This window comes from Bos indicus x Bos taurus, chromosome 18 (assembly GCF_003369695.1).
Source record: "Bos indicus x Bos taurus breed Angus x Brahman F1 hybrid chromosome 18, Bos_hybrid_MaternalHap_v2.0, whole genome shotgun sequence".
NCBI classification, from domain to species: domain Eukaryota; kingdom Metazoa; phylum Chordata; class Mammalia; order Artiodactyla; family Bovidae; genus Bos; species Bos indicus x Bos taurus.
Window position 1 is genome coordinate 12573547 of NC_040093.1, and position 20513 is coordinate 12594059.

The following is a 20513-nucleotide window of genomic DNA, read 5'->3' on the forward strand; positions in this document are numbered from 1 at the left end:
GCGGCCTCTGCCTGTTCCCAGGGCCTAGAGAGCGGAACAGACCCCAGGGAGGGGTGGCAGGGTGTGGGGCCAAGCATGGGCTCAGGCCTCTCTGAACAGGTTAAGAGGCCCAGTCTCTGCCCCTTCCAGGCCTTAATTTTCCCATCTTGCGGTCTTTTGTGTTTTAAACTTTTTTCTACCTTCTCATCACTTTCTCCTCCTCCTCCCCACCTCTCAGTAAGTCACTCTCTCTCAAAATTTTTTTTCACTCTTTTTTTTTTCCCCCATTTGTTTGAACAGTCTGTGCCCAGCCCTGTGTTGCCATGCTGGGGACACAGCAGAGCCCAGAAAAGCCCCCAACCTGCCCTCACTGAGCGGAGGTTAGAGCAATTAACACTGACAGCATTTGTAGCTGACACCTGCTGAGCTGTGAGAGCACCAGGCCCTAGGCTCTGTCTGTTGCTACGTCTCTACACCTCTGAGCAGGCACTGTGATCCATCACCTCCAATTCCAGGGGCAGGGGCTGAGGCAAAGAGTGGTGATGGTGCCTCCCCAGGGGAATCCAGCCCAAAAGTGGTGATGCTGTGATTCAAATCCCTGTTGCTCCTGATCCAGTGGCTTAACCCCTGAACTCTGCCCTCAGATCACAGCTTCATGAGCCCTGAGAGAAATTCTCTGACAATTGTAGAGAGGTGGGGGTGGGAAGAAAATAGCAACCCACTCCAGTGTTCTTGCCTGGAGAATCCCAAGGACGGGGGAGCCTGGTGGGCTGTCGTCTCTGGGGTTGCATAGAGTCAGACATGACTGAAGCGACTTAGCAGTAGCAGCAGCAGGAGGTGGGAAAGGAGGTCCTGGCTTATTGTGGGTGGATTAAGGGAAATCCCTTTAGTCTTTCTCTGAAGCATATCCATTATGCTCCTCCCACCCGCATCTCTCTCCGAGTTCTGTCTCTGCATCTCTCTCTGTATTCTCCAGAGAGGGCCAGGTGCCAGGCTGGTGCAGTTCCTAGGCACGAGGTCAGGATCCAAGGAGATGTCTGACACGCTGAGCTCTGGAAGGCACAGCCTGAGTTATCCCAAGAGCCCATCAGCAACAGGGCTGAGGACCCTGCAGTAGAAGAAGGCCTCACACATGCAGGGAGATGGCTGTGAGGTTATAAGTGTGCATGTTCATGTCTAATTGAAACACCCATCTGAGGGATAGATACCAGAGCCATCCCATTTTATCGATGAGACAGCTGAGGCCCAGAGAGGGTAAGCGACTTGCCCAGGATCACTCAGGAAACAAGCCGAATTCAAACCCAGGGAGCCAGACCCTGTGACTGGGAGCGGGGCAGGATGGAGCCATGATATCCTAATCTTTAAAGCATGGCGGGGAGGGGACGGTGCTGCTGCAGAAATCTTCCCCCTGGATTTGATGATTGTTTGGAGCCTGGGATAGCACAAGCCCTGGGGTCACACTCCTGGGTTTGAGTCCCGGTCGCACGTCCCTCCTGTCTTCCCCAGGAAGTAGCAGGTCCTTTTCCTGCTTTGCCAGGCTGAGAGCAAAGATTCTAGCCTAGGGCTAGAACTGATGACCCTGCCTGTCATCCATCGTCTCTATCCAGCCATCTGCCCAAATAGTTTCTAATCCCCTCTTCCAATTCAAGTGTGTGAAAGTGAAAACAGGTTGCAGGAAAAGCACTAGGCAAACCGGCCAAGTGTGTTCCATGCACCGGTGAGATCCTCTTAGGAACTTGAGGCCATCCTGGGATGTCGGTGTGATCATTTCTATTTTCCCAAAGTGAACCTGAGGCATTTCCCCCAAGTCACATAGCTAAACAGTAGCCAATCTAAGATTTGAGCCAGGCTGGTTCCTGCAGCATTAGTATTCCTCCACCATCTTTCTAGAGAAGCAGCTTTCAGAAAATGTTGGGTCTGTGGACTTCCCTGATGGGTCCAGTGGTTAAGAGTCTGCCTGTCAATGCAGGGGACACTTGCATTGTGTCTGAACCTAACATGGGTTCAATCCCTGCTCTGGGAAGATTCTGAAACTACTGAAGTCCACCGCTGCTGAGAAGCCTGTGTGCCTAGAGCCCAAGCCTCGCAGCAAGCGAAACCAGCACAGTGAGGACGCCACATACAGCAACTAGAGAGTAGCCCGCAGTTGCCGCAACTAAAGAAAGCCCGCGTGCAGCAACGAAGACCCAGCACAGTCACAAATTAATTTTTTTAAAAAAAGAACATGATCGTCACACGCACAATTTTAATCATACACACTGCAAATAGTTTAAATAGCAGGCGATCACAGGAACATTCCCAGTTGGGGCTTAAGCATGGAGAATGGTAGCGGCATGGTGTCCATGATCTCTTGGCGACTCGAATCTCTTGAAGTTAGGCAGCACTGCTCTCCAGAGGGTGCAGGGCCACCACCAGCACCTGGCCATACAGCCTGCCCTCCCTACTGTCATCTCCCTTATGGCCTGGCCAAGATTTCCCCACCCCGAAAGCAACTGTTTTTCTCATGCTTTATTTACAAGGACCCAGCTCTCAGGCCCCCACCTTCCCAGAACCCACAAGAGGGGCCCAGGAGGGCCGCATGCTTCAAAGGACATTGAATTCAGCGGCCGTGAGCCATATCTGTCCAGAGAGCTGGGGACCCCAAGGAAGCGAATCAACAACACCCAGGTGCTAACTGAATCTAAGTGTGTGTCTGTGATGGGGAGCAATTTAGGAGTGAGAGTCTTGTGTGTGTGTGTATATATATACGTGGCCCAGCCACATTGAGGCTGCTGGCTTCCCCCCTAAATCTCATAGTTCCCAGGGGCCACCAAAAAGGGTAGGTATGTCTCCAGGTGGCAGTGGGCCTGGCCTCCAGATGTCGATTTCAGCTCTGGTGCCTGCCGTGAAATTGCTTGTTTCTATCCACACTCAGAATCCTCTCTGGACCCCAGTGCCCACTCACATTTCTATCTCTAATCTTTGCTATGAGCTCCAGACCCTTATTTCCAGCTTAACAAGTCCAGAGAGCACTCCTGGTACTCCCCACCTCAAACCCCATCTCCCTCCCTCTTTCCTCTCTCCATCCCAAACTGAGAAATCATCCCTGGAGTTTCTCCTTCTTCAGCAAATCCTCTCAGTTCTACCTTTAAACCAGCTCTAGAATCCAACCATTTCACACCCTATGTGGCTGCCACCCCGGTCCTGCTAACATCACCTCCCACCATTCTCAGACTCCTGACTGGGCTCCCAGCTGCTCCAATAGCCCCTAATAATCCATCCCCCGACAGGGCAGATGGAGCGGTCTGTTTAACACCTTAGCCCATTCCATTAGGAGACACTCCAAAGAATCTTCCATGAACTTGGAATAAAATGCCCACTCTTCTGTCCCCACCTACTTCTCTCTCCCCATCTGTGGGCTGTGACTCATCCCGCTGCAGCCTCGTAGGTCACCTCTCTCTTCCTCAGACACAGCCAAGCTCCTTGCCCCAGGGTCTTCGCAGGTATTCTTCCTTCTGCCTTAAAACCTCGCCTGCCAATTCTTTGCAAAGCTGTCTCCTTCGCCTCTTTTGGGCATGACTACAAAGTCGCTTCATCAGAGATGCCCTGGACCACACTAGGTCCCCTTCTAACCTTTCTTCCTAAGCCATCCCACAGTGTACATAATATAATTTAATTTGGCCTCACCGCCTGTTTCCCCCACTCAGTTGTGATCTCTAGGAAAACAGGGGCTTTTCTGTTTCCTTCCCCGCCCCCAGTCCCAAACCCCCGCCATTTCCCCAGCGCCCTCCAAGCCAAACCTGGTACACAGCAGGCCCTCAATAAATACATGCTAACTGAATGGACCCAAGAATCCCGCTGCCTAGCAGTAACTTTCTAAGACGTGGTTGGCCTCACCCCCAGGACCTGGGAGGGTCCTCGAGCACAGAGCGCGGCCGGAGGCGACCTGGCCCGGGCCGGAGCCAGAGGGCAGGGTCCGGAAGACGGGCTCGGGGCGCTGGCGCGGCTCCTCGCTGAGGCTGTGGCGCAGGCGGCAGCGGTGCCAACCCCGGCGGATCTCCGACTGCACCTGAAACCGGACGGCGCTCAGAGGCGGCGGCGCGCGCGCCATTCCCTGCGCGGCCGGCAGAGGGCGGGGGCGGCGGGCCGCGGCTCTCCCTACCTCCTTGTTGATGAAGCAGTAGAGGACGCTGACCAGGAAGCCCTGCCGTGGGGGGAGCGGGGGTTAAACTGGGAACAGGGGCAGGGTTATAAACACCCCTCAGTGAGCTCTGACCCTTTACAGGCCCAAACCACCTCGCCCGTCGCCACATCGGTCCCAGATTATTGCAGTCACCCTTTCCCTGGCTCCTGACTTTCCCCCTCCCCTTGTCCTCGTCAATTTGCAGAGCCATAAGGGCTGGAGATTAAGAACATGTAACCCCAGAGGCTGACTGCTTGGATGTGATCACTGCTTCTCACTTTCTTCCCCACTTAGGCAAGCTGCTTAACCCCTCTGTGCCTCAGTTTCTTCATCTGGAAAATGGAACAATAATACAGTGGTGGTGCTGAGATTTAAGGTATTATTAATACACAAGAAGCTCTAGTGCACGGCACATAGTTAAACCTTTTTCTAAATCTTATCATAACTTACTACATGACATATTGGATTTATTTATTTGGCCGTGCTGCAGGGCTTGCGGGATCTTAGTTCCCAGACCAGGGATGGAACCTGGGCCCTAGACAATGAAAGTGCTGAGTCCTAACCACTGTACAGTCAAGAAATTCCATAATAATAAACTTAAATAGGCACATCCAAAAAATTAATTTTGAAAAATTAGTTTTATATTTATAATTTAGAAATTTAAATACATATAAAATGTATTTATAATTAATAAAGTAATTGATACATTAATGCAAGACAAGGGCTTCCCTAGTGGCTCAGATGTTAAAGAATCTGCCTGCAATGCAGGAGACCCAGGTTCAATCCCTGGGTCGGGAAGATCCCCTGGAGAAGGGAATGGCAACCCACTCCAGTATTCTTGCCTGGATAATTCCAAGGACAGAGAAGCCTGGCAAAGTCGGACATGACTGACTAAGCATACAGTAAGATATTACTTATTATCACTTTCCACAATCCCATTAAAATCCAACTCTGATCACATTCCTGTGCTCCCGTGGCTCCCAAATGACTCAGAGGAAAAGCAAAGGGTCCTCTCTAGGCCCAAGGATCTACCTGGGTATCTCACCTCTGTCCTATCCACCCACCCCCTGCTTCAGGCATGCTGGCCATGATAGTGCCATCATGATCAGTACTCTCTCTCACCTCAGGGATCTTGCACTTGGCATTTCTCTTCCTGGAACATTTCCCCCAAATATCTTCCTAGCGCATTCCCTCATCTTCTTTGGGTGTCTGCTCTAGTGTCTTTTCAGCAAGGTCTTCCCTGACCCCTGTCCATAATCCCATTCTTCTTTGTCATCTCTATTTTCTTGCCTTCTCATCCCTCCTTCCTTAAGGCACATCTCACCATCTGACATTCTGTGTATTTTACTTATATAGCATCTTTAGCATCTGTCTCTCCCACTAAAGGATAGGGACCATTGGGTTGGTCATATCCCCATAGTAAGCCTGGAAAAGTGCTTGGTATATAGTAAGTGTTCAATAAATTTTTGCTGAATTGATAAATGAACAGCCTTTTAAAGTGAAACTAGTATTGTCCCCACTTTAGAGATGGGAAAACTGAGGCCCAACAAGGTAAAGCAGGGTGGAGACTAGGGTAGGACAAGCACAGGCAGGGTTGACCTTAAATATCAGTGGACATCTCCTTCCATTTGGCATGTTAGGGACTTCATATGCTTCGCCTTTTCCCTGGCCCTGAGGTGAAGGTCAAAAAGCTGGGAAGTGAGGACCCAGATTTGGTCCCAGCCCTGGCTGATCTCAAAGCCCTCGATCTTAACCAGGAGGCAGTACTGCTGGGGCTGCCGGGTCTCCTGCCTTCTCCCTGCTTCCCCAGTCAGGACAGAAGTGTAGAATGAATGAAAAAAATCCCATCTTCGCAGCCCATTCTGGGCTGCACCAGAGGATGTCTCTAACCCTCCTTCCTCTCTGAGTAGGAGGGCCCGAACTCAAAGGGCATAGCTCCTGCACCTCGCTTAGGCACCTGGAAAGAACTGAGGAAGATTTCAAAGCCGAGCTTGGCCAAGCGCAGGGCACCCCGGGCCTGTTCTTCAGTCACGGGAGCAAACACCACCTCGTGGACGCCCAGCAGGGGCACCAGCGTCAGCGTGGAGCGAGCCAGCCTGCGGGTAGAGGGTGGCAGTGATGCCGGGGTCCTGAGTCCCCCACCTTGCCCCCAGTCACCCTCCCCTCCGTCCCCACCTCAGTCGGTAGTCCGGGCAGCGCATCTGTCGCGTCCTCAGCTTTGACACGAGGATGCCAAGGATGCGGACAAAGATGAGAAAATTAATCTGTGGCGGGTGGGGGGTCGGGGGGGTGGGGGGTGGTAGGGGAGAGAGAGAGACTGAGCCAGTTCCCCGCCACCTTGGCTTCCCAGAATGGGAAATTCTTGAGACCAGCCTGGAGGAGATGGGACCGGTCGTACCAAGATTGTTAGGAGAATAGGGGTTCGTATGATCCACCAAATGGCTTTGATATCGTTCCGCTCCCAGCACCTGGGGGAGGGGGCGTAGAGCTGAGATAGACCAGAATACCTGAAGACTCACAGAATTGAGCACTTAACCTCCCCACCTTCCTTAAGGCCACACCCACATTCCCCTAAAGTCCCTGCTACTATTTAGGCCCAGCCCTCATCCCGCCCCTTGCAGTAGTCCTGGAACCCATCTTCCTAAGCGACTGGTTCCTTTAGACACCCTCCCAGGCTCCTAGAGACAATTAGAACCTCCCCACGATTCCGTCTCACCCCGCCCACGTCCCTCCAAGGACCGCCCACGTCCCTCAAAGCCCCGCCCACCCCCCAGACCCGCCCCCCAGACCCCGCGACTCACTGCGTGTTCTCGAACAGGTACCTGACGATCACCCAAGGAATGACGAAAAGCGTGGGGGCCCCTGTGCAGACCCCAACCCCCGCCCCCCACCCCGCCGCAGCTGTCAGAGCGCGCACGGGCCCTGCCAGGCCCAAGACCCGCGGAATTCCCCCGCCGGGAAGGGGAGGCAGAGAATCCTAGAGAGAGGAGGAGACCCCCTCAGGCAGACCAGCTGGGTAGTTTGCGGGAGGGGAAGCGCGCTGGGCAGGGCAGGGGACAGGGTCGGGGCTCACCCCAGCCGAGGAGCATGTAGCAGCGGAAGTGGCCCTTCTCGGAGCCTCCCACAAGCACGAGAAGACTGTGCAGGTAGATGCCTTCCACCAGCAGCCACGTGTAGTTGGCGCCCACGCAGTACTGGGTCACGATCTGGGCCGTGCGACAGGCAACTAGGGCCTAGGGGGTGAACAGACAGGGGGAGGGGGCAGTCAGGGTCCCCTCCAAGCCCATCTCTTATCATCAAATATTCTCTTCCCATTCTGTATCACCAAAGGATGAAGTAGCTATCCTCTCCTCACTCATTCTGTTCTCTTTCCCTACGTGAACTCTCCCACTCTAACCTCTTTAACGATTGGTATCTTCCCTGGAGAAGGAAATGGCAACCCACTCCAGTATTCTTGCCTGGAAAATCCCATGGACGGAGGAGCCTGGTTGGCTACTGTCCATGGGGTCGCAAAGAGTCGGACACGACTGAGCGACTTCACTATCTATCTATCTTCCCTGGAAGCTCAGCTCTAAGGAATCCGCCTGCAATGCAGGAGGCCCTGGTTCGATTCCTGGGTCGGGAAGATCCGCTGGAGAAGGGATCGGTTACCCACTCCAATATTCCGGCCTGGAGAATTTCATGAGTTCCCCCCAGATTCCCCTGAATATGGACTCTCCCACGCCATCTCCTAAGAATTCAACTACTCCACCTTTCAAAAGGTTTTTCTCATCACCCACCAGCACATGGACTCTCCCACCCCCTTCGCTTTCAACAATTGGTATGGCCCAACTTGCTGCCAGACAGGTTCTCTCCCCACCCGCCCCTAGTCTCTAGTCTCTCCCACCTTGTCTCCCTGGAACAAATTGGTATCTGCCAAATCCCCCCATCGGTTAGTTTCTCCCATCCTCCCAACTTCTGTCTCGCCTCTAGAAGGGGCCTCTCTTATTGGTGCAAAACTCCAATGACGGGTGAGATACCAAGAGAAAGGGAATGGAAAAGTTCCAGTAGAGGAGATAACGGGATGAGAGAGTTCAATGATGAGGGAGGCTGAGTAGGGAGGGTCCCTCTCTAGTTGTGTCAGAAGGGTCTAGAGAGATTAACAGAGATTAACAATAACATTATTGTTCTTTTTGTTGTTTCCTTGCTAAGTCGTGTCTGAGTTTTTTGTGACCCCGTGGACTGTAGCCCATCAGTCCCTTCTGTCTGTCCATGGGATTTCCCAGGGAAGAGCAGTGCAGTGCGTTGCCATTTTCTTCTCCAGGGGATATTCCCGACCCAGGGATCGAACCCATGTCTCCTGCATTAGTAGACAGATTCTTCACCATTGAACCACCAGGGAAGCCTGGTTGATAAGGTGAAAATTGCTCAGTCATGTCTGACTCTTTGCAGCCCCGTAGACTCTACAGTCCATGGAATTCTCCAGGCCAGAATACCGGAGTGGGTGGCCTTTCTTTTCTCCAGGGGATCTTCCCAACCCAGGGATCGAACCCAGGTCTCCTGCATTGCGGGCTGATTCTTTACGTTCTGACCCACAAGGGAAGCCCGTTGATAGGGTAGGGAGGTAGTAAATGGAATGGGAACCCTCTGGCCCTACCAGAGGAGGCAGAATCTCAATTTGAGAAAGAGAAGGATGTTGCTCACCTGGTTCCACAGGGTAAGGACCTGATCCCCAGGGTAGGGACCAGGGGGAGGAAGCAGACGGTCCCGGGTGAGGATGGCAGCTGCCCGCAGCATGAAAGACGTGAACAGGTTGATGTGGATGTAGTTGCGAGTGCAGCGCAGCCGCCTGGGAGATTTGGGAGGCAGTCTGGGGGCCTGTCCATGGCCACACAGAGTCCCTTAAACCATGTCCCAGCCCTCCCCATAGAACCACCATTGGATACTTGTTGCCGGTGGAGCCTGACTACCCCCATCTTTCTGGGAAAACTGAAGCCCAGTCTCTGCTGCTTCTGTTCAAGGTTGGGGGGTCCCACCTGAAGGTACTCAAGATGAGCAAGGCAAACAGCAGTGTGGCAAGAGACAGGGAGTAGCCCACGGTGTACACAACCTGCAGCCGTTCCAAGGTCAGCCTTTGGTCCTGGGGGTGGAGGTGGGGGGAGAGGACACAGAAATAGAGCTCAGATACCGCAAGCCACAACTGCTGAGCCCGGACCGAAAAGCCTGCATGCCGCAACTAAGACTAGACCCCGCTCACCGCAACTAGGGAAAGCCTGCACAAAGCAATGAAGACCCGGTGCAGCCAAAAATTAATGAATAAATTTTAAAAAGAAATAAAGCTCAACTCCTGCCCTCAGGCCATAAAGGAGCTGCTCTTTGTTCATACTCGCACCCCAACTTTTTGGGGGGGATCTATCAACCTTTTTTTGAGTGGGGCATTCCACCCCTCAACCCCAGGGCTGGGCATGTGACCAACGAATCAAAGCATGCTATCTAACACCACACACACACACACACACACAGAGTGACTACTCAAGGGCAGGTATGCTACTCAAATCAGGCCAATGACAGTCATTCCTGGAACATTAAGTTGGAGCTATTGAGAAAAAAGCTCAGTCTGCCTATAGCATTGCTTGCAGGTGGAATGTGAGCCTGGTACCGATGGGGGCCACCTTTTCCACCCCACAGAAAAAAAAAAGAGGACACCATCATAGAGAAAAACATAAGTACAATATGGTGAGAGAGATTCCCAACTACATCATTTTAGCACCAGATCCAGCTGTACCTGAAGCTGCAATCTTATAATTTTCAATCACAAAAGCCAATATCTTTTTCTTTCTCCTTCAAGAAAGGAGTTGAATTTCTATCACTTGGAACCCAGAGTCCTGAATGGTACAAGGGGTTTCAGGCTCTGTCTGAGGCTGCTGCTTTTCTACTGCTGCCTGGAAATCATACCCTGAAATCTCTCCTCTTCTTACCTGAAAAACCCCATTTTTCTCTGGGTTTTCACACTGAGAATGGTCTCTCCAAGGTCCCCATTGGCCATCACTGCCACATTGGCGGAGGACAAAGCCTTTAGCCACTGAGGGGAAACAAGGGAGGGAATCAGAAGCGCACAGAAAGAGATGGAGACAGAAAGACAAACTGAGGCAAAGGCAGAGAGAGATATCCAGTGATGATGATGATAAACCATAATATAGCATTTTACATGTAATAATTTAATATTCATAACAAGCCTATGAATTTGGTACTATCATAACCATCAATTCACAAATGAGGAGTTGAGGCATAAAGAAATTTCACTGGAAAAAACTCTGATGCTGGGAAAGATTGAAGGCAGGAGGAGAAGGGGACGACAGAGGATTGAGATGATTGGATGGCATCACTGACTCCAGGGACATGAGTGTGAGCAAACTCTGGGAGACAGTGAAGGATAAGGGAGCCTGGGGTGCTGCGGTCCATGGGGTCACAAAGAGTCGACACAACTGAGCAGCTGAACAACAACCCCAGGTCACACTGCTAGTTAGGCAAGGAAGACCAAGATGTGCAGAGACAGACTCATGAAAAGGAGAGAAAATAACCTGGTGGCCGTCAGAAAGATACAGAGACAGATAAGGGACGTTATGTGGAGGGACACACAGACGGAGACACCCAGCCCAAGAGGACCAGGGGAGCTGCGGGGGAGTGGCGTCTGGGACCAGGGTTAGGAGGGAGATCTTTGTGTCAGAGGTGGGCCTGGGGTCCACCCGGCAGCTCACCGTGACCGTGCCAGGGCAGATACCAAGGGCAGGAAGCACGGGCAGTGGCGTTGGGTGCAGTGTAGTCCCAGCAGACGTACATATCGAAGGACCCGTTACAGGCGAGGCCTGGGGTGGGCGTGGGGGCCAGAGTTCGGACAGACCTGCTGTAACTCGAGCCCAAGGAGTCTCTGCCCCGCACACACAAGCCCCGCCCAAGCCCCGCCCACCTGGAGTGGTCGCGTCCCTGCTCCTTCGTAGCCCCTCCCACCAGACCCGAGGCCCCGCCCATCTTTCGAGCCTTACTCTGGGCTCCTCCCACCAAGCGAGTTCCCGCTACAGATGCTTCCCAGTCAGTAAGGCCCTTCCTAGACTCCACCCCAAACCCCGCCCCCGTCGCCGTCCACTTTAGGTCCCACCCACCGAGTGTAAGCCCCTCCCAAGACCCCTCCCCTTTCAAGCTTCATCTCTGGTTTCTCCCACGAGGCCCACTTTTACCCCAGACACTCAGACTTCCCTTTCAGGCCTTGGCGGCATGTCAGTCCCAGGCCGGCCTCAAGCCCATCCCTCTCAGCCCCAACCCTTTCCTTACCCCCAGTCCTCCACCCCTGTCACACCTGCTGGGGGCTCCGAGGCCTCCAGGGTCTCCTGGCACTCCCTGCGGTACCGCTCCCAGCGCTGGTACAGCTCTCCCGCTGTCTGCCCCTCAGAGCCTGCCTACAAAAAGAGAGAAGGAAGGACCACACCCACCCCCCCACCTCGGCCCGCGCCTCGACCCGAGCTCCCAGGCAGCAAGATCCCTGAGGGCCAGAGATACCCTGAAGGAACTTGAAGCGGCTGTCCTGTTTTGCTCAGGCGTCTTGGGTGGCTTAGAAACCTCTTTTAAGTCTTGAGGGGTGCCTAGAAACCACCAGGGGAGTTGCTGTGGGGAACTAAAAACCTTCAGGAAAATGAGGAGACGGAGGTGGCTGGATATTATCAGGAGGATTTGAGGGGAGTGGCGGGTGGGGGAAGAAGAAGGACTAGAAACAACCATCAAAACTTGAATCTGGGCAGGTGGGGAGCCTTGAAACAATCTTCCCTGTGGGATACGACTTAAAACCGGCCCCAACATCCCTCCAAGCCTTGAGATCCTTGGCTCCTCTGGTTCTCACCTCCGCGCTCCGGAGCAGCGGCTCCCACAGCGAGAGCAGAAGCAGCAGCCACCAGGGTGGACAGGTGGGCATCGTGTGGGCAGCAGGGCATGGGGAACGAAGGGTCCGGTCAAGCAAGGGCAGCCGGGTCTGGGGGTCCGAGGCAGAATCAGGAGCCTCTGCCTCCTCTCCCAGCCCCAGCGCCCTCTGCTCAGGGAATCACGTACCCCGGAGACAGCGCCCCCCACAACTACGAGGGATGATTTGGGGCCGGGGGTGGGGGTGGTGAGTCTTGAGGAGTGGGCGGAGACCTATCTCCAACACCTGATTCCCCGGCCCGCCCCCGGCTGTTGCTGGGGCAGCGGTGATGGAAGGGGAGTGTTTGCAGAGGGTGCGGTTGCCTTAGAGTTGCGCTGGACGGGAAGCTCCAGGGTCACCCACAGTCTAGACCTAGAGACTCGAGGGAACCTGGGGACCACCTTGGAGAGGAGGGCATGTAGCTCGAAGTGACTCTTGGACTTCCCACTCTCCCAGCTCAAAGGGTTTTCAAATCACGAATAGGAACCCGACCTTATCAAACATTTCCGGCTGCGGATAAAACCCATAGTTAATGGGACAATGGTTCTCCTTAGGGACTAGAAAGGTGAGGGGCCCAGATGCTTGGAAATCAGTCTACCCCCCAACACACCACATCTGGCACCATGCAGGGAAAGGAGGAAACAGGAGGATGTCGGTTGGAGCTCCAGAAACACACGAATCAGAAATGCTTGAGACAAACATAGAAACTGAGAGACACAGAGACAGACAGAATGAGACACACTGCAAGAGACTAGAGACCAAAAGGGAGAGGAAGACAGAGACAAAAATGTGGGCTCGGAGACAGAGAGAAGGTAGAGACATGGAGAGACACAGAGAATGGGGGTCAGAGACGGAGATATAGAACTAGCGGCTAAACAGGGATTTGCGACGTGGCGACAGAGATACTGAGAGATAGATAGGACATAGACCGTGGGCACAGAGAAGCTGAGACAAAGGCACGGAGCAAGAGGGCTCCAGAGACGTGAGGGGACACAGGGCAGGGGAGTGGCTGAGATGGGGGAGCGCTCACCTGTTCCCAGCTCTCCTCTCAATCACTTGCTTCTGACGCTGTCGCCTCCACGGCCTCGCCTGGGCTCCGCGGGAGGTGACAGCCTGGGGTAGGGGTAGGGGGCGGGGCCAGGGCGGGCCAAGGAACAGGAGCGGGGAGCTGGGGCAGAGACCTGGCGCAGGGGGCCAGTCATCTGTGAGTATCACAGCCACTCAGGGTCGCGTGGGGGAGCACAGTCACAGAGTCAGCATCCTGAGGAGCCCCTCTTCCAGCGCACACAGCCTCTCACGTTGTCCCACTTGTCCCATCCAGCCACCACACGCGAGGCCATGCACACAATGTCACACACGATCCCATACACTGAGCCGCCGGGAGGCACAGAGTCTTATATACTGCACCTCACTGAACCTGTTCTTCATATTCATTCATAGTCCCACAGTCCAGCATCACACCCCGTGAGCCAAAGGTTCTCCCCCACAGGTTGACAGTCATTTGTGATACAGTGACACACAGCCACGCACTCTGGGCATGGACTCTTGCACTCACACAGCAACACAATCACAGCTTCCTACAGTTCCCATGATACTGTGTCCACCACGCATACGTTCACACCATCATTAAATCACATCACAAATACTGTCTCCCCCAACTGGCCTGAGTGCCCCCATGAGGACAGGGAAGGCATCTGTCACCACTGGGTCCCCAGGGTCACTCAGCACAAGTTGGGGCACAGAGCGGAGGCTGTTGATGACATAAAGGCAAACAGTTATAGGTGATTGTCATACAATCCTTTAATGACAGTCTGAAAATTATATATACAATGTTACACAATTCCACTCATTAATGTGCTCACACAACGTCTCACACACTTCACATAATTACCAACAGAGTCCACAGTCACATTCCAACAACACATGTTCTTCAAGTGTCTCTAAGGCACACACTCCCATGAGCTCTGGATGTTACATTGTCATCCTCAGTCACGCCCAGTGCTAAGACATACAACGGGCCATCACAGCCTCACTTGCACTCACAAGTCGTATACAGCCACCCGCAGTCGCACAGTTGTGCACAGGATTGCACACTATCCTCCTACCACCATGCACGAACCCACAGCCTCGTGTGGTCTCCCGGTCACAGTCACCACTGAATCACACACCTCCTCAGAGTCTCCACTTCCAGTCTCTTCCTTTGCCCTAAAATATGGAAAATATTTGGCTTAGAAACTGAATCCCGGCTCTCAGCACTCACTTCCCCCTTGAATGCAAACCACCAATTCCTGCACATTAATAATACTAGTAACATTCATGAGCACACACTCCCTGGGGAGCTGGAAGATAAATGGGACAGAGGTGAGTCTGCCCATTTTGCAGAGGAGAAACTGAGGCCCAGAGGCGCCAGGAGGGGCAGAGAGTAAGGAGTGGTGTGAGATCCAGCACTAGAGGCTGGAAAGAAACAGTCTCGGGGAGGGGGAGTGACATGGGGGCTCCTGGCTTCCTGACCTCCAGCTGGCCTCCTGCTCTCTGCCCCACATTCCTGGCGCCCTCTGGGTCCTGGGAAAGGCTCGGTTCATGGAGTGGAGAGGAGAGGAGTCTGAGAATGCCAGACACCTCAGGAAGAGGCTGGGGTTGGGAGGGAGCCTCTCCTTGGTCCCAAGAGGGTCTGGGGTCACTTGCTGAGGATGGGAAGTGGGGGGAGGCTGGAAAGGGGCAGGAGAGGGACTGGGTGTGAGAGGGGGAAGCAGGGGAGAGGAACTGAGGTGATGAGAAAGACAGGAAAAGAAATCAAGGACCAAGAAAGAGCAGAGACAGACAGAGACAGGAAGAGGCAGAGATGAGGGAGACCAGGAAAAAGAGATAGAGAGAAAGAATCAAGAGAGACAGAGAAGTAGAGAGAAATATACAAAAAGAGAGAGACAGAGAGAAAAAATCAGGGAAGACAAAACGGACCAAGAAAGGGAGAGAGAAAGAAGAGATACAAACTGAGAGATGAGACTCTGAGAGATGGAGATGAGGTGGGTGGAGGGAGGGAGAGCCTGAGAGATGGGCCCTGAGGAGAGACAACCAGGACAGGAGCCTGGGGATGAGCAGGCTGGCCCCTCCCTCATGAATCCCTCTGGGCAGAATAGAGCACTGTGTCCGGGGGTGGGTGTGGAGGACAGGAGGAGGGGTGTCTGGGTCCCCAACTGGCCCCCTGCTCATCTTAGCCCTCCTGGAGGTTTTTACATTCTCCCAGGGCCTGGGGAGGAGGTAAGAGGGCCTCAGGGGTAGCCACACGGGCCCTCTCCAGTCCCCATGCTCAGGGCTTTGGAAGCTGCAGGCAGAGAAGCGGTCATGCCCTCTCCCCTTGCCCTTCTTCTCTCTCCATGCCCCCTTCAGTCCCCTTGATCCAAGAATCTCTTCTTTCTCCTTTCCTCCAAGCCTGAGTGCAGTTTTTCCATCTTCCTTCCTTGTTGGCTGGGCTGTATTTTCTCTTCTCTTCCCTCCGGATTTCCTTCTGCCCCCTCCTCATTTCTCTTGCTCGCTCCACTCTCCAGCTCAATTTCTTCTTGCCTATCTTGAAGCTTTCTTCTTTCTCATCCCTCTTTTCCCATCGCCTCTCAGGGTGTCTTTCTGTCTGTTTCCCTTTCTCCATGTCCCCTGGTCCCGGGTCTCCAGGCTGTTGTTCCCTCTACCCTAGCCACGACCAGGCAGTGTTCCCCCCCACCTCAGGATGCCATGGTGGGGAGGAATCTGGGGTGGGTTGTGCCTCCCCCCATGGGGCTGCCTGGCTAAGAAGAGCCTGCGGGGAGCAGGCGGGGGCCTGGAGTGCCGGCAGATGGTGCAGGAGAAATGAGGCAGAGAGAGATGGGGAGAAGGGGGGCCCCATAGGGACTGAGGCCAGAAATGGGAGGCTGAGATGGCCCCCTGAGATTCAGGACTGCGGAGAGACAAGGCCTCAAAGACAGAAACCCAGAGAGAGACACACACATGCACACACACACACAAACAGAAAGAGATTCAGAATGTCAGAGACTGAGACTGAGAAAGACACAGCTGAAAATATAGGAACCCTTAGAGAGAAGGAGGGACAGAGATTCAGAGAGGGACCTAGGGGTGACACAGGATCCGGTGAGACACAAGCCGACAGCGCTCCAGAGATGGGGGTACACGGAGAGAAAGATTAACAGATGACCTAGAGAAAGATAGGAACCCAGAGACACAGATCCAGAGAGGAGGGCCTAGAGAGACCAACACCAAAAACACGGGACCGGAGAGAGAGACAAAGACCCAAAGAGAGATGGAGACATAGAGACAGGATAAATACCTAGAGAGACACAGAGACGTGGAGAGACATAGAGGTGGAGACCCAAAGAGAGAAAGCAAAGGACAGAGAGAGAGACTCAGAGAGATGGGAGCAGAGGTATCCAGAGAGATAATCAGGGACAGAGAGGAAGAGATGGTCCAGAGAGAGCGCAGAGGGTCGGGGGAAAAGACTTGGAACGCAGATAAATGGGGATGGGATAAACTCCCCAAGACTCAATCAGGTAGAGGTGAGGCAGAGATGACGCCTGGCTCCCCTCACCCTCTTCCAGGAGGGAGGGTGCTCCCCGTGACCCTGCCTCTCTTCCCTCCCCCCTTGCCCCCCGCCCCGCAGCACGTCCCCAGTCTCCATAGCAACCTTCCCAGATCCTGAGGGCAAATATTGTCCTGGACAGAATCAGCCGGACTGTGTTGACATAATCTCTTGCTGGTGGGGTAGGGGCTCCAGGGAACCAAGAGGCCAGGATCGGTGTGTGTGTTGGGGGGTGGAGCAGGAAAGCAGAGGGGCTCTCAGCTGGGGCCCGGAAGACAACTTCAACCTCTCCACACCTCGGTATCAAGGTGAAGTTTTCGCCGCCCTGGGGGAGAAGCCGCTGGGAGTTTCAAACCTGAATTCCCGGCTGCCCCCTGGTGGTGGTGCGTGAGCCGTCAAGCCCATTTTCTGGCATCACGGAAAGCAGGCTGACCGAGGCACTTTCCTCCTGGTTATTTATTTATTTTTTATTTTATTCTGGCCGCACGGGGCTTCTGGGATCTAGTTTTTCCAACCAGGGATTGAACCTGGGCTCTCGGCAGTGAAAGCGCGGAGGGAATTTCCCGTCCTGGTTTTTAGAATCTGGCTCTTCCTCCCTCTCTCCCCAGCCCCTACTCTGATCCAGTTCGCTTCTGGCCCCCGCCCCCCCCCCACCCCCCCGTTCTCCTGCCCCAGTCATGTCCTTCTTCCTTCCATCCATCACCTCCCGCCTCGACCTCCCCAGGGCAGCCAGGCTGTAAGAGTGGTCCTGCTAAAGCACAAACCAGCCGTGGTCCCTCCCCTGCTCAGAACCTGCCATGGCTCCCCAGTGCACTCAAGAGAAGAAAGCTCACGTTCCTCTCCACAGCCTTCCAGGCCTTTGCTGAGCTCTCCAGCCCTCTCTCCATCACTTCCCAACTCTTCAGACTCTTTCCCACCCTCTCTTACCTCAGTCCCAGCAGTTTTCTCTGCCTTAAATATCTCCACCCAATTTCGGTCGAGTCTTCCAAGCTCACCTCAAAATTAGCTCATTCATTCAACACATAATGATTTCCTCTCCTGGATCGTGAGCTCTGAGAAGGTAGGGCTGGGGCTGTCTCAGTCACTGCTGGGTCCCCAGCATCTCCCAACACTGGTTCGGCACAGAGCTGGGTTCGGTACAGAGCTGGGTTCGGTTTACTTTATTGGGTACTTGTTTTTTCTTTTTTTTTGGCCATGGTGCGAAGCGTGTGGGATCTTTATTCCGTGACCAGGGGTCAAAACTGAAGCTCAGAGTCTTAACTACTTTACCAGCATAAAGAGGTTCCTTCACTGGGTACTTGTTATATATCAGGCCCTGGGCTTGACAATGCTGGGGACCCCAATGGCCAAGATAGTTCTTGCCCTGCCCTCATGGAGCTCCCAGCCCAGGCATAGACCTAAACAAACAGAAGGAGAGGTAGAAAGAAAAACAGGAAGAAAGAAAGAGTTGGAAAGACAGAGGAAAAAAAAAGACGCTGAGAGAGGAAAAAAAAAACACAGTCCCAAATCAGAAATAGAAGTACTGCTACCCCTACTGCTGTCGAGTCGCTCAGATGTGGCCCACTCTGCAGCCCCATGGACTGCAGCACGCCAGGCTTCTTTGTCCTTCACTATAACCCAGAGTTTGCTCAGACTCATGTTCATTCGTCAGTAATGCCATCCAACCATCTCATCCTCGGTCTCCCTCTTCTCCTCCTGCCTTCAATCTTTCCCAGCATCAAAGTCTTTTCCAATGAATCAGATCTTCCCATCAGGTGGCCACAGTATTGGAGCTTCAGCTTCTGCATCAGTCCTTCCAATGAATATTCAGGGTTGATTTCCTTTAATATTGACTGCTTTGATCTCTTTGCTGTCCAAGGGATTCTCAAGAGTCTTCTCCAGCACCACAGAACTACTACTACTAATTAACAAATAATAATAATAGGTACCATATTTATTAATAAGTACCATATTGGGCATTTTACATGCACGTATCTCACTTGATCCTCATAACAGACCTTCAGCAGAGGCTTTTTTTCCCCCTAAACTGCAAGGCATATGGGATCTTAGTTCCCCGACCAAGGATCAAACCCATGTGCCCTGCAGTGGAAGTTCAGAGTCTTAACTATTGGACCACCAGGGAAATCCTGACATCTTGGCGTGTCATCCTCGCCGCCCCACCCCACCCCTAACAGCCCAGCAGCCTAAACTCCTCTGCCTGTGGTTCCTTCATTCACTTCCTGGCTCCCCTCCCCTTCCCCAACTGCAGGCTTTGAAGTCCCTTGGGCTCCCTCCGTCCTCTGGGGACACTCCAGTAACAGCCTTTAGCACATTGCACATTTCACCCCTTGCATATCATTCTGTATGTAGGAGTCTGATTTCCCCTTTCCTAGAATCTGAGCTTAGGGAGGTGGAGGCTGGGAGAAATGGGAGTTGGGAAGGCAAGAAATCTGAGTTCCTGCTTTGTTTCTTCAGTAAGAAAATTAGCTGTGATCATAGAATGATAATGGCCCACGTCTATTTTAGTCATCACTTGGAACTTATTATTGATCTTTTAAAATTTATTTTTATCTAGCTGTGTCGGGTCTTAATTGCAGCATGTGGGACCTACTCCCCTGACCAGGGATCGAACCCAGGCCCTCTGCATTTGGAGCGTGGAGTCTTAGGGAAGTAAGTCCCTATTGACCTCACATAGTAGTTGTTCACTGGCACACGAACAGGGGTTGCTGCCTTTTACTTGTGCCTACTGTGTGCCGGACACTGTCCTCCTGTGTGATTTACCAATGTGGCCTCCCTGGGCCTCATGGAGGATACAGTGACAAACCGCCAACATCTGCCACAAGATTTGGTGCTCCCATTATCTCCCGATGCCATCTACCTCCTGCTCTCCTCTTCACATGGAAGCTCTCCACAGTTCCATCATCAACAGCCTTCTTGTTGCCAAACTCATGCCTACCTCGGGACCTTTGTACTTCATGTTCCCGCTGCCTGGAAAGTCACCCCCCTTCCCCCTGCCCCTGTGTGATTGCTTCCTGCATGTCGTTCACATCTCAGCTCAAATGTCACTTTCTCAGAAAGACTTTCTCTGGCCACACTCTCTAAATTAGCTTCAGCCTCCCATCCTTGACAATATCACTCTGTCTTATCTCTCTAATGCCAGGACCTGAAATGATCTTACAAGCTCTGTGCCTGTTTCTTCATCTATCAAATGGTGATGAAACTAGGGCTTGTGGTGAAGATAACTGAGTGCTTGGCACATAGGAAGTGCTCGGTAAATGTTAGTTATTATTAACACTATTTGTTTTGTGTCTTGTGGTTTACCTCCTCCAGAAACTGCAGGGTCCATGAGAGCAAATTCTGGGGGCTGACTTGCTTATCACTGAAACTCTGGCACTTAGAGCTTGGCACATGATAGGCACTCAGTAAACATTTTTTAATGAATAAAAGAAGTCGGTTCGATATTTAACCTTCACTCCCCTCCTCCCTGCTGTTTCCAGATGTGGAAACCGAGGCTCAGGGTCACAATCAGACCCTGGTGGAGTCAGGACTCAAACCCAGGTCAATTTGGTTCTAAAGCCCTGAGCTTCAAGGCCTGGCTGTGTCCAGAAGCAAATCTCTTCTGATTTACGGTCACTTCCCAGGTGGGGCAGTTGGTAAAGAATCAGACTGCCAATGCAGAAGGCACAAGAGACCCGGGTTCGATCCCCGGGTCATGAAGATCCCTTGGAGAAGGAAATGGCAACCTATTCCAGTATTCTTGCCTGGAAAATTCCATGGACAGAGGAAATTGGTGGGGACTACAGTCCATGGGGTCGCAGAGAATCTGACACGACTGAGCACGCACTGGCTGGCTGACATACATATGTCTCTATATATCTGGCCCCCAGATATATAGCATGGTC

General features: G+C 53.0%; 1 protein-coding gene across 1 annotated transcript; it reads right to left on the bottom strand.

The window, feature by feature from the left end:
• Positions 1–2210: 2210 nt before the first annotated feature.
• Positions 2211–12083, bottom strand: GIPR (gastric inhibitory polypeptide receptor). Its single transcript, XM_027513637.1, has 12 exons — positions 12012–12083; positions 11475–11574; positions 10879–10986; positions 10099–10202; positions 9157–9260; positions 8825–8969; positions 7215–7374; positions 6943–7003; positions 6540–6609; positions 6317–6405; positions 6099–6237; positions 2211–4162 (listed from the first exon to the last, which is right to left on the bottom strand). The coding sequence occupies exons 1-12, from the start codon at positions 12081–12083 to the stop codon at positions 3821–3823; spliced, it is 1494 nt and encodes a 497-aa protein (XP_027369438.1). The 3' UTR covers positions 2211–3820.
• Positions 12084–20513: the final 8430 nt, after the last annotated feature.

Bases quoted from the DNA above. Each gene is read 5' to 3' on its own strand.
- GIPR (XM_027513637.1), bottom strand. From the start codon at position 12,083: ATGCCCACCTGTCCACCCTGGTGGCTGCTGCTTCTGCTCTCGCTGTGG. The intron at 10,203-10,878 runs GTGAGCTGCCGG...GTTTCCCCTCAG, and splicing joins TCTGCCCTGGCACGGTCACG to TGGCTAAAGGCTTTGTCCTC. The intron at 4,163-6,098 runs GTGCCTAAGCGA...CCCCCACGGCAG, and splicing joins TCTTCCTCAGTTCTTTCCAG to GGCTTCCTGGTCAGCGTCCT.